The sequence below is a fragment of the Apteryx mantelli genome, chromosome 1 (assembly GCF_036417845.1).
Source record: "Apteryx mantelli isolate bAptMan1 chromosome 1, bAptMan1.hap1, whole genome shotgun sequence".
In the NCBI taxonomy this organism is placed as follows: Eukaryota; Metazoa; Chordata; class Aves; order Apterygiformes; family Apterygidae; genus Apteryx; species Apteryx mantelli.
In genome coordinates this window covers 642,952-656,575 of record NC_089978.1, presented here as the reverse complement: position 1 = coordinate 656,575, position 13,624 = coordinate 642,952, and the positions used below count along the sequence as shown (strand labels likewise).

General features: G+C 51.4%; 1 protein-coding gene across 1 annotated transcript; it reads right to left on the bottom strand.

Moving 5' to 3' along the window:
* Positions 1 to 1,332: 1,332 nt before the first annotated feature.
* On the bottom strand, positions 1,333 to 2,259 carry LOC136991057 (olfactory receptor 52Z1P-like; the record flags this gene model as incomplete). The annotated part of the gene is made up of 1 exon (XM_067289543.1): positions 1,333 to 2,259. A coding segment is annotated over exon 1 (927 nt), but the record flags the coding sequence as incomplete, so codon positions are not given.
* Between the last annotated feature and the right edge of the window lie 11,365 nt (positions 2,260 to 13,624).

The following is a 13,624-nucleotide window of genomic DNA, read 5'->3' as shown; positions in this document are numbered from 1 at the left end:
GGACCGAGCAGTGAATGTGCCCTGCCCTGCACAAAACGCATGAAAGGGGGAACTGCAGTACAGCTGCTCAGCTCTAAGTGCACACAAAAATCAGGCGTTTGCAAGGAGCAGCCCTGGCACTGCCGACTGGCCCCACCACCTTGTGCTACCCGAGCCCCATGGCTGACAACAGCAGGGAGAGTGAAAACATTGGTGGGCAATGCAGCACCCCGGGAAGGCACCGCCCCTGTAACCGGCACACGGGCCCTTGTGCCACCGGCGCGGCAGCACGCTAGAGCCTGCACAAAAACAAGGGGTGGCGACAGCAATCACCTATGCTGCTTTATGGTGCATTAAATCAAGAATAGGCTTCAGTTCCTTAGAACACAAATGTCTTTCCCGACAAGTAAATACAAAGCATTTAAGAGAAGAATGACAAAATAACTGTCCCAAAATGGGATGTCCTTGCCATTAACAGCAGCAGCATCACTGATCAGCTACCCCTCAGCAAAGCTGCTGTTTAATAAAAGCCTGCAGGCAGCGACACCTTTAAAGGCAACAACAATTTACCAGCCCCGATGATACCAGCAGCTGAAGTCTCTGACCAGGGCACATTGACTGCACAAACTCTGGACAGAATGATTGTCCTTGTTCTTTATTAGGGTCTCTGGCAATACCGAGTTGTGAGTCCATTCCGTAGGGAAAAATATTCTTGCCACAGTTCTTTGTAGCAGCCTCTATTCCACTGTCATTGCACAAACTAATTCTAGGGTGGCAAAAACATCCCTCAGCAATGAGGAGGTCGTGTTCTGGTGTCCTTCTAACTGCTTCTCCTCTCCACAGTGCTGCTGGCTGTCACGTCCACGCTCTGAACTGGGAACCTGGGCGCATCGTTCACTGTAAGCTCAGCCCCTGTCTAGCGTGGCTGCTCTTTGCCAAGTCCGTCTGGATGAGCTGCAATTCCCACCTCTAACTCGCTTTCCCTGCAGTTGGAGACAGCGTGCTCTGGAGATGTGCACTGTGCTGCCAAGACTGCCCAGGCAGCAGCTTTCCAAGCCCAGGCAACATCCCAGTGCTACTGATGGCAGCAGAGCACACCTGCAGCAGGCAGTGCTTCCAGGCACCAGTATCTTACCAGGGCATAGATGGTCCAACACTTCCCTGGGTAAAAGGAGGTCACAGGCCTGGAGACATGGAGACCCTCGGAAATGCTGCACCCAAGCTTTGCCTCCAAACCCTTTTGCAGGAGCAGCGTCTCTCTCTGCCTGGAACAAATGCACAAGCTCTGAGCAAGGCTCGGAAACACCAGCCCCAATAAACAACTCAGTTTCTCTGGCTTCCCATCCAAGACAACATGGACATTACTGTCTCACGAATCTGCTTGTTGTTCACTCCATAAATGATGGGATTTAGCATGGGGGGAACCACTACGTAGAGACAGGCCAGCAGGATGTGGACGTGGCGGGGGATGCTGTGGCCACCAAAGCGGTGCGTGAAAAAGGAGAAGAATGCCGGCGTGTAGAACAGGAGGATGATGCAGAGGTGGGAGCCGCAGGTGCTCATAGCTTTGCGACGGGCACCTGCAGAGGGCAGCTGGAAGACAGCCCTGAGAATCAGTCCGTAAGACACAGCAATGAGCACTACATCTACCCCCACTGACAGCAGGATAACTGTTAAACCATACACAACATTGACTTTTATGCTTGTGCAGGCCAGCCTGGCTACACCCATGTGCTCGCAGTACGAATGAGGGATAACGCGGTTTCTGCAGTAGGACAGCCTTAGAAGCAACTGAAAAATCGGGAGGATGAGGCAGAAGCTTCTGACAACAGCTGCCAGCTCTATTCTCCATATGACTGAGTGGGTCAATAAAGTCACATATCTCAGGGGGTTGCAGATGGCAACATACCGATCAAAGGCCATGGCCACCAGAATTCCTGACTCTGCAAAAAAAATGAAATGAACGAGAAACACCTGAGCAAGGCATGCACCAAAAGAGATGTCCCTCACTCTGAACCAGAAAATAGCTAACATCCTGGGCACTGTAGTGGTAGATAAGAGCAAGTCTGCTACAGTTAATGCAGAAAGGAAAAGGTACATAGGCTTGTGGAGGCTTTGTTCTCTCACTATGGTAAATAGCAAGACTAAGTTGCCTAGAAGGGCAAAAATATACATGGAGAAGAAGGGGAGAGAAATCCAGAGGTGAAACTTCTCCAGGCCTGGGATGCCAACAAGGAGGAATGTTCCTGGCCGGAAGGCTGTGTGATTGACGTCTGCCATAGGGGTCTTTGGTCTTCTACTTAGAAACACCTGAAAAATAAAGGACAGCACAAGAGAAAGCATAAATGCCAGCAGAGCTCAGCAGCATTGCCAGCTGGGGAAATCCGGCGTCCAGTGAAGTCAATGCAAGTTTTAGCACTCATACCAGAAACTGCATCACGCTACAAAACATGAGGAGAGAGTGTGCAGAGCTGCACCCTGCACTGAGATCGCATGGCAACATTTCTGCCCCTCGGTCCGCATTTTGAGGAGGCATGAGGAAGCTGAAAGCTGCTGAGCTAGTCACTGGTTTGTGGGGAGAAAAACAAAAACCTAAGGCCGAGGTAACAGCAGATGCTGCTGGGCTCCATGTGAAGCCCAGTGCTCTGGGAAGGGAAGAGACGCAGCAACATCCACTTGGATTAGGCAAGAGGAAAAGTGGGAGGAAATTCAGAGAAAGCCCAGCTAGCAAGGTGGATGCTCACCAGTGCAGCAAAAGAAGGTCAAGGCAGCAAACACAAATTGAAAGGGGCGATTTACATTCAGCCCTAGGCAGAGGCTGCTTCTGGGTGCAGGCCACCCCGCGCCCACGGAGCAGAGGTCGTTCCCCCGTTCGAGCCAGGCTGGCGAAACACGGCAGCTCCTGCCGCTCGCGAGGGCAAGGCTGGGCTGCCGAGCTGGGAGCTGCACAACGGGCTTCTGCAGCACAGCCCTGGCTGTGATGACCATGCAGCAGCGCCCCATTGCCTTGTGGCTTCGCAGCCCTCGCCTTTTGCAGAAGATGGCTCAGAGATTGCTGAGCCACAGCAACAAAAAACAGCCCCAGCACTGAGGACTGCACACGGTGACTCACCAGGTCTGGCCTTATGCGGCGAGGAGGAGCTGCAGGCAGTGATCTTGGTGGAGCATTTGCAGTGCTGCTGTCTCAGACCTCAGCGTATTTATGCTCTCTTGCTGCAAGTCCCAGAAGGATGCTTAGGGCCAACAGGGAGCTGCAGCTCTCTGGTCTGCTCTGAGGCGTCCAGATGCAGGTGATGAAATGTAAGTCTGAAAATGAGCAGTAGAGGCGCAGGAAGCAAATCCATCTGCCCAGGTGAGCAGGAGGGAGCGTGAAGAGGAGAAAGCTAGCAGAAAGTATAAATGATAATTTTGGAATGGTAACTCCTTCCCATGCAGATGAAAGGCAGCATCAAGCAGCAGCTTGCAGAATGTAGTGAGCCAGGCAAAGCATGGAAGAAAAGACACAACACTTATGATTGCTTTCCCAATGACAGCTATAGCTGTCTGCCTTGGAGTGAATACCTGGGCCTTGCCCAGCCGTCACACAGACGCCTGACACAGCCCATCCTGCAGGAGTCCGAATCAAAGTGGATGTGCAAACCCTAGGAACTTCTTACAAGTCGCACGCCACCTGCTATTGTGCAGCATGGGTGTAGTGCCTGTCAACACGCCTCAGTTAACAGTGTGCACCTCCAAGGATGCATTACCACTAGTCAGTCCTTACTAGCGTCATGTTCTTATCACATATACTCGGCAGAGTTCAGCTGTGAGAGTCTCAAGTATTGAAAGACTTTCCTGATGGGGAAGCAGATCTTCTCACCTGTGGCCTCAGCACCATCGAGAGCTTCACTGTAGCTGGTGCAGCTCTCATTGATGCATGCACACATTGAGTGGAGGAAAGACTCTTCTGTTCCCCCAGCTGCCTCTTGCCCTTGCACCTGGAGGCTCAGCAGTTTTCTGATGCACAGCTTTCAGTCCAGTTTCTGGAAGAAAGGAATAAAGCTTGTTTCAAAGGGCACGCCAAGCAGGTGCCCCCACACGGAGCTAGTCCGATGCTCAGCAACCCTGCCTGACAGGACACATTCACATCAGTATGCAGTGAAACTCCCGTGAGGATCTCACAGTTCATGCTGGAGCTCTGCAGCACCTTTAGCCTTGCTGTCTCTCATTTGTTTCTGCAGACGGGAACCTGGGGCACAGAACAAAGATGTGATTTGCCTCCTGCATTGCTTCTGCCTTCATACATTGCTCCTCTCCAGCCCTGCAGAGGCAGAAGGTGTGTATATGGTCTCTGGGAGTGAGAATTAACCACAGCAAATATTCTCATGGCACTCCGAAATGACAAAGAATTACATAGAATTACACGTACATGACTCTCAGTAAATCTGAAAGCCCTTCTCATTTGCCAGGTGCAGACAAAGGGCAACAGCTACCCAGAAGTTGCATAAGCAGGCATTCCCTCCTTAAAACTTCCTCAGCCCTTTTCTGGAGGCTGTTGAGCTCCCACCCGCTCATTTCTGAAGCGTGAGCTCCCTGCCTGGGGGAGAGCCCAGCTGCTGCTCAGCCCCATTTTCCACATGGCAGAACCAGTCACCGCTCTGGGATCTCCCCATGGCTGATGGGGATGAGCATGGAGGACGGGTGCCAGCAGTGGGGTTTGTCCACCAACACGTGGACATGGCAAGGGTTGCCGCAGCCAAAGCAGTGAGCAAAGACAGCAAGATGCACCAGCATGTGGAGCGCGGGATGGCCTTTTGGTCATGCCAGTGAAATTGAGGAAGAACATCTGTCTCACACAAGCACAGAAAGAGACTTCTCTGCAGCTGGACAGAAGGTTCTGCACACCTTGCGCACCACTATCACAGAATCACAGAATGGTTGAGGTTGGAAGGGACCTCTGCAGATCATCTAGTCCAACACCCCTGCTCAACCAGGGTTACCTAGAGCACGTTCCACAAGATCACATCCAGGCAGATTTTTGAATATCTGCAGAGAAGGAGACTCCACAACCTCTCTGGGCAACCTGGTCCAGTGCTCTGTCACCCTCACAGTGAAGAAGTTTTTTCTCATGTTCAGATGGAAATGTCTGTGTTTCAGTTTGTGCCCGTTGCCTCGCGTCCTGTCGCTGGGCACCACTGAGAAGAGTCTGGCTCCATCCTCTCGACACCCTCCCTGAAGATACTTGTACACGTTGATAAGATCTCCTCTCAGCCTTCTCTTCTCCAAGCTAAACAGGCCCAGCTCTCTCAGCCTTTCCTCATAAGAGAGATGCTCCAGTCCCCTAATCATCTTTGTAGCCCTTCGCTGGACTTGCTTCAGTAGTGCCATGTCTCTCTCGGACTGGGGAGCCCTGAACTGCACACACTACTCCAGATGTGGCCTCACCAGGGCTGAGGAGAGGGGAAGGATCACCTCCCTCCACCTGCTGGCAACACTCTGCCTGAGGCACCCCAGGATACCATTGGCCTTCTTGGCCACAAGGGCACATTGCTGCCTCATGCTTAACTGGGTGTCCACCAGCACTCCCAGGGCCTTCTCCACAGAGCTGCTTTCCAGCAGCTCAACCCCCAACCTCTACTGCTGCATGGGGTTATTCCTGCCCAGGTGCAGGACCCTGCACTTGCCTTTGTTGAACTTCAGCAGGTTCCTCTCCACCCACCTCTCCAGGTCCCTCTGAATGGCAGCACAGCCCTCTGGGGTATCGGCCACTCCTCCCACTTTGGTATCATCAGCAAACTTGCTGAGGGTGCACTCTGTCCCTTCCTCCAGGTCATTGATGAAGGAGTTGAACAAGACTGGACCCAGTCCTGACCCCTGGGGGCCACCGCTAGCTACAGGCCTCCAACTAGACTCTGCACCACTGAGCACAACCCTCGGAGCTCTGCCATTCAGCCACTTCTCAAGCCACCTCACTCTCCACTCATCTAAACCACACTTCCTGAGCTTGTCTGTAGGGATGTTATGGGAGACAGTGTCGAAAGCCTTGCTGCAGTCAAGGTAGACAACATCCACTGCTCTCCCCTCATCTACCCAGCCAGCCATTCCATCCCAGAAGGCTATCAATCAGCTTGGTTCAGCATGATTTCCCCTTGGTGAAGCCATACTGACTACTCCTGATCACCTTCTTGTCCTCCACATGCTTGCAGATGGCCTCCACGATGAGCTGCTGCATCACCTTTCGAGGGATGGAGGTGAGGCTGACTGGCCTCTAGTTTCCCGGGTCCTCCTTCTTGCCCTTTTGGAAGACTCAAGTGACATTGGCTTTCCTCCAGTCTTCAGGCACCTCTCCTCTTCTCCATGACCTTGCCAAGATGAGGCAGAGTGGCCTAGCAACAACATGGGCCAGCTCCCTCAGCACTCCTGGGTGCATCCCATCGGGGCCCATGGATTTGTGGGTGTCAAGTTTGCCTAAATGATCTCTAACTCCATCCTCCTCAAACAAGGGAAAGTCTTCCTTTCTCCAGACTTTCTCTCCTGCCTCCAGGGTCTGGGATTCCTGAGGGCTGGCCTCAGCAGTAAAGACTGAAGCAAAGGCGGCATCCGGTAACTCTGCCTTCTCTGCATCCTTCGTCACCACGGCACCCACCCCATTCAGCAATGGGCCCACATTTTCCCTCGGCTACCTTCTCCTACTGAGGTATTTGAAGAAGCCCTTCTTGTTGTCCTTGACATCCCTTGCCACATTTCATTCCAAACGGGCCTTAGCCTTCCTCGTCGCATCCCTGCACACTCTGACAACGTTCATATATTCCTCCCAAGTGGCCTGTCACCCTTTCCACTTTCTCTATACTTCCTCCTTCTGGTTGAGTTTTACCAGGAGCTCCTTGCTCATCCATGCAGCTCTCCTGCCCCCTTCACTTGACTTACTACTCACAGGGATGTACCGCTCTTGAGCTTGGAGGAAGTGATGCTTGAATATTAACCAGATCTTTTGCACCTCCCCTTCCCTCTAGGGCTCAAACCCATGGGAGTCCTCCAAGGAGGTCCCTGAAGAGGCCAGAGTTTGCTCTCCTGAACTCCAGGGTTGCCATCCTACTTAGTGCCCTGCCTCCTCCTCGCAGCATCCTGAACTCCACCATCTCATGGTCACTGCAGCCAAGGCTGCCCCCGACCTTCACATCTCCAACCACTCCTTCTTTGTTTGTTACTACGAGGTCCAGCAGCACACCTCTCCTCCTTGGCTCCTCCAACACCTGTGTCAAGAAGTTGTCACCAATGCTCTGCAGGAACCTCCGGGACTCTTTGAACCTAGCTGTGCTGTCTCTCCAGCAGATATCAGGGTGCTTCAAGTCCACCATGAGAACCAGGGCCTGGGATCGTGAGGCTACTTCCAGTTGTCTGGAGAAGGCCTCAGCGACTTCCTCTTCCTGATCAGCTGGCCTGTAGTAAACACCCACAACACGGTCACCCATGCTAGCCCGCCCTTGAATCCTTACCCACAAGCTCTCCACTCGCTCTTCATGCACCCCTAGGCACAGCTCCATACATTCCAGTTGCTCTCTCACATAAAGAGCAACTCCACCACCTCACCTTCCTGGCCTGTCTTTCCTAAAAAGCACGTAGCCATCCATGACAGCACTCCAGTCATGCGAGCTATTCCAGAAGGTCTCTGTAACTGCAATGAGATCATGGCCCTGCGACCGCACACACATCTCTAGTTCTTCCTGTTTGTTCCCCATGCTGCGTGCATTGGTGTACACGCATTTCAGAGAGGTGATCAAGCATGCAGGTTTCCCAGGAGGGGTAAAAGAGGGTCCTCCATAGCCACATCCCATGCGCACTTCCCTGGCTGCATGCACCTGTTGGAGGCATCCTGACTTGAGCAGTCTTTTGCCAACTACCCTGTCACTATAACTCTCCCCTTCCCCCATCTTTCCTAATTTAAAGCTCTCCTTACGAGCTTGGCCAACCTGTTGGCAAAGACACGCGTGCCCTGCTTAGTGAGGCGGATCCCATCTCTCCCCAGCAGTTGTCCATCTTCAAACAGGGTCCCATGGTCGTAGAAACCAAAACCCTGTTGCCAACACCAGCAGCGCAGCCAGTTGTTAACTTGGAAAGTCCATCTCCTCCTCCTCTCATCCATCCCCCTCACTGGCAGGATTGAGCAGAAGACGACCTGGCCTCCCAGACCCTTGACCACCATCCCCAGAGCTCTGAAATCCTGCTTGATGGTCTCCAGTTTGCCCTTGGTGTCATTGGCACCCACATGGAAGAGCAACAGTGGGTAATAGTCCGAAGAATGGACGAGCCTAGGCAGTCTTTGCATGACATCTCTCACATGAGCCCCTGGCAGGCCACAATCCTCTCTAGACATGGGGTCAGGTCGGCAGATTGGTGTCTGCGTCCCCTGCAGCAGGGAGTCCCCCACAACAATCACCCGCCATCTCGCTGTGGTCGTTAGTAGAGACATTTCTACAGCCCCTCAGCACAGCTCGATGCAGACTTCATGCCAAAAGTGTCTTCTGTGTGCTTGGGGTTCACCCTCTCTCACTCCCAGACACCCACGTACACACCTTCTGCCTCTGCAAGGCTGGAGTGGAGCAATATACAAAGGCAGAAGCAACGCAGGAGGCAAATCACACCTTTGTTGTGTGCCCCAGTTTCCCCTCTGCAGAAACAAATGAGAGACAGCAAGGCTAAAGGTGCTGCAGAGCTCCAGCATGAACTGTGAGATCCTCACGGGAGTTTCACTGCATACTGACGTGAATCCCTACAGTAAGATGCGATGCATTTTTGAAGTGAGAGTATTGATGCAGCAGGCGTTAGAAGGAAGAGCGATAGCTGCACACTTTGCATAACCAGGAGGAAAAGTGTCAGGAAAGACATTTGTGTTCTAAGGAACTGAAGCCTATTCTTGATTTAATGCACCATAAAGCAGCATAGGTGATTGCTGTCGCCACCCCTTGTTTTCGTGCAGGCTCTAGCGTGCTGCCGCGCAGGTGGCACAAGGGCCCGTGTGCCGGTTACAGCGGCGGTGCCTTCCCGGGGTGCTGCATTGCCCACCAACATTTTCACTCTCCCTGCTGTTGTCAGCCGTCGGGCTCGGGTAGCGCAAGCTGGCGGTGGCCAGTCGGCAGTGCCAGGGCTGCTCCTTGCAAACGCCTGATTTTTGTGTGCACTTAGAGCTGAGCAGCTGTACTGCAGTTCCCCCTTTCATGCGTTTTGTGCAGGGCAGGGCACATTCACTGCTCAGTCCAGGCCTTGAGGATTGTGCTGCTTTGCACTTAGCTTTAATCAAGTTTTTAAGTGTGGAGCTGGGCATTTCAGTGCCCTAAGCCACATTTTTCCACCCAAAACTCCTCCCCTGCTTTCACCCAAGCAGGGAGGCGAGGAAGGCTGCCGTGCAGGGCCATGCCAGCCTCAGGCTGCCCTGCACAGCCAGGGAAACTGAGGCATGGGGCCGCACAATGCTACTTTGCAAATGCCGCCGAAGCCTTGGCTGTAGCTGCAGGTCGGGGGATCAAGGTGTCTGCGCCCGCTTGCTGGGAGCACAGAGCTGGAGCAACCCCCAGAGTGCTGTGCTGTGCCAGGCTCTGCTGTGCCGTGCAATGCTGGGCTATGTGAGGAGCAGGACCTCTTGGGGCTGTGCAGGGCTGGGGATGCACTGCAGGGCTGGGGATGCTGTACTGAGCCAGGGGAAGGATGCCACCATCGTGACCTCAGCTGTGCTGGGGAGGAGGTGATGACGAGCACCAGCAAGCGCTCTCCAACTCCAGAGGAACAGGGCACATGGAAAGGTGTGACGCTGTGCTCCTTTTCCCCCCTGTGACGTGCTCTCTCCCTGTAGCGAATGATTGCACGGACTCAAGACATGGTGCATCTTGAGACATTTATTGTTTGTTTCTGAGCAAATTTAAAAAGTTAGCTGCTTCAGTGGTTTCACAGATACACTTTGCTAAGCCAGTCATGCAGATTATGTCACAGGTAGCCAATCATTACACCGATCACGCACGCAGCGATCATGTCTTGTACCTTGCTACTTGTTTAGAAAAGCTGTCTTGCCCTTAACTTTGGTTCCCACTGGCTTCTGCTAGTTTATCTGTACTTTCTCAGGATGTATCATTCCCAGCTGCACCGGTGTCCTTGGGTATGTTTGTCTGAGGCTCCTGTTGCTTGCTACTTGCAACTTTCCACCAGTTTAACCCTGTCATGACCCTCCACATCTCCCCCTTCTTTTAATAATTGAAGGGCTAAGGCTGTATGGATCTGCAGGGCCATGACTTGTCTCATACTTTGGTCAATCATCCTTCACACGCAGCTCAACAAGCATGGTACACAGATTAATATTGCAACAAACATAAAACCTATAACAAGTCCTAGAATCAGCATGCATTTTAACCAAGGCCCTATTGTCGCGGTCCGCGGGAGTGACGGGAAAGAATCATATGCATTCACAGAATGCAGGTTCAATTCCAACTTTATTCAGCAATTTGCCCATCTTATATATGTTTGTGCAGTCGTACACTTTGCTAGGCCAATCACCATGCATATTATGTCACAGGTAGCCAATCATGGCACCGATCACGCACGCAGCGATCATGCCTTGTACCTTGCTACTTATTTAGCAAAGCTATCTTACCCTTAACCTTGGTTCCCACTGGCTTCTGCTAGTTTATCTGTACTTTCTCAGGATGTATCACTCCCAGCTGCACCAGTGTCCTTGGTAAACTACTTCAAAGCACGTAGCAGTGGCTATAGCCTGAGGCCTAAGGCTTCAGCAAATTTAGCTACTAATGCTAAGCAAGTTGTGCTAAGCAATTAATCCTAAACAGTCTTAGTTCCATGCTCTATATCTCATATAGATTATTGTTCTGAAGCACCGCAAGGGCCCCAACACCTCCCCCTCTTCTTTCAAATAATAGATCAACCATTTTCTGTACCCGAGCTAGGATGCATTGCAGTATGCAAGGCCCACAAATCAATAGGAGCATACCCACGACACCTACGGTAATCAGCTGTTTTAGTCCCGTCGCCAACCAGGGCCCTATAGCAAGCATATTCAACCAATCAAACAGTCCCCACAAGTTTTCACCATTGTCTTCTTGCAGTTGTTTTGTTAACTCCTTCAATTTTGCAATGCTTGTATGTACTGACTCAGAATGATCACTCAGGTTCATACAACACATTCCCTCAAAGTCCTGACAGCCATGGCCTTGGGCCAATGGCAAAAAGTCAGTTGCAGCCCGATTTTGTAAGGTGGCGTATCTAATTGAATCTATGTCTGTTAATAAGGCGCTTAAAGCAGTACTAGTAGCATTTGCTTCTTTTGCAAGCCAGCATCCTAATCTGTTAAGTTGTGATAAAGCATGAGCAGTCCCTATTCCTGCAAAAATACTACTCAAGATACGTTCTGCTGGATTCCAAAATTCTACGTTACTATCGCAACCTGACGTAAAGCTGTGGGTGGATCGCTTTGCTCGAAGATGGACCGTTCCATCAATTAACCATTTTTCGGAATGGAACATCGTCAAAAGTCCAAAGGTACATGGCCCCCCCACAGCTTTACCTGGTATGCCTTTCCAGGCTCTCTGACCACAAATTAAGAATATCTTAGCAGCCAACCCTATGGGTTGTGGTCCAGGTGTTCTTTGACCTGAGGTGGTGTGATTACACCATACAGATGTATTGGCATAAATGCCTGAGGGAGATACATCAACGTCACCCTCTTTGGTAGGTGCCCTTGCAGTATAATTTAGATAAAAGCAGACTGCAGCCTGTGTAGTTCCCAATAAGTCAAGTTCTTGTGGCTGCAGTGGCAAGGCAGGAAAATTGTGTACATTGTGCATATTGTTACACCACGTGGAAATTTTCCACTCCTGCATCTCCATTCTGCATCGCACCACCATTTGGGCTGAAGTGTACCTGGCGCACTACAATTTGTTAACACAGTATCATTGTAAAGAGACCCCATGCATATCAAGAGGAAGTCCGACCAGGCCAGTGCAGAAAGAGTCTGATGGCGTCGCCATTGATAAACACAAGGTGTCTGTATTGGTTACATTCGCAAGAGTCACCCAGACGTTGCCACGCTCCCAGAGGTCTGGTCCAGTAGGCATGCTTGTTGCTCCGAGGATGAGGCGACATAAGGTCGTACACATCGCGATGGCACCCATCGTAATCGAGTTCCTGTAGAAACACAAGCGTATCCCCTCCCCCAAGTTATCAGTTCCATTGCTCCCACCCATTGACCAGAAACCAAATCTCTGACCAGTACTGGGGGCCTTTGTGTTAACCTTATATCTGTGGCGTGCTGACGTTCAGGACTATTATAACCTGTTTCATCACAATTCAAAAAATTAAGGACATACAACGCTTTGTGCAACCGTTCTTGTGGGGTGAGCAGTGTCTCCCCCTTTTTTTGTTTTTGTAACATGTCTTTCAGGCTGCGATGCGACCGCTCAACAATGGCCAGGCCGGTTGGGGAGTGGGCTATTCCTGTTACATGAGAGATGCCCCCCGGCATTGAGAAATTGATGCGCCCGGCCTGAGCAATAGGCTGGGCTGTTGTCCATTTTGACGGTCATCGGCACCCCCAAAACCGCAAAGCAGGCAAGCCAATGGCGAGTCACATCCCTAGCCTTTTCACCAGTGTGGGCGGTGGCCCACCAGAATCAAGAATGGGTATCGACTGTGACATGTACATATTTGAGGCGGCCAAATTCTAAAACATGCGTAACGTCTGTTTGCCACGGTTCATTAGCCTTTAAACCTCTAGGGTTCACCCCTTCCTTCGAAGGCATTGGGGCGAACTGCTGACAGTCTGAACAAGACAAAATAATGTCTCTGGCCTGCTGGATGGGTAGTTGAAACCGCCTCTTCAGTGAGCGGGCATTTTGATGAAAGACGGAGTGAGACAGCCTGGCTTGTTCCAGAAGGTTGGGAACCACCGCTGGCATGGCTGCAACATCAGCGCGTCGATTTCCCTCAGCGATGGGTCCGGCCAGGTCCATCTGCGAGCATACATGCAAAACATAAAAGTCATGCTTTCTACGATTAATAAGAGTCCAAAGAGCATAAAGTTCTGTAAAGAGCAAGGGATTGGAGACCTCGCAAAGATAGGAGGCCTCTAACCTTTGCACAAGGCCCGTGGCATAACAGGAATCAGTAACTACATTTACAGGTTCATTGGCACAAAGTTCAAAAGCCATACGGACAGCCACCATCTCCAGTACCTGTACCGACCCTCGTTCCTGTGTACATACGGTTGTTTTCTGTTGTTGCGTGGTAGGGTCCTGCCACGTGATAGCAGCCCTTTTAGATCTGCCCGAAGCATCGGTGAAGACAGTTAAACCAGGAACCAGGACAGGCTGACAACGGCGTTGAGTAACTAGGGGTAAGTTACTGGCCTCCGCCCATAACCTGTGCCGAGGATAATGGATGGAGAGTGGCCCAGTGAAATCAGCAAGGGCTACTTGAAAACCCCAATCTTCTGAAATTAACCAGTTCAAGTTGTCTGTAGTGGCTGGGATATAAATAACTTCAGGGTCACAGCCATTCATGGTTTGCAGTCTCTCCCTGCCCTTAATGATAAGTTTAGAATACATTTCTGTAAGAGTCCATAAGGTTTTAGGTGGAGTATGTTACAGAAAAATCCATTCCAAAATGT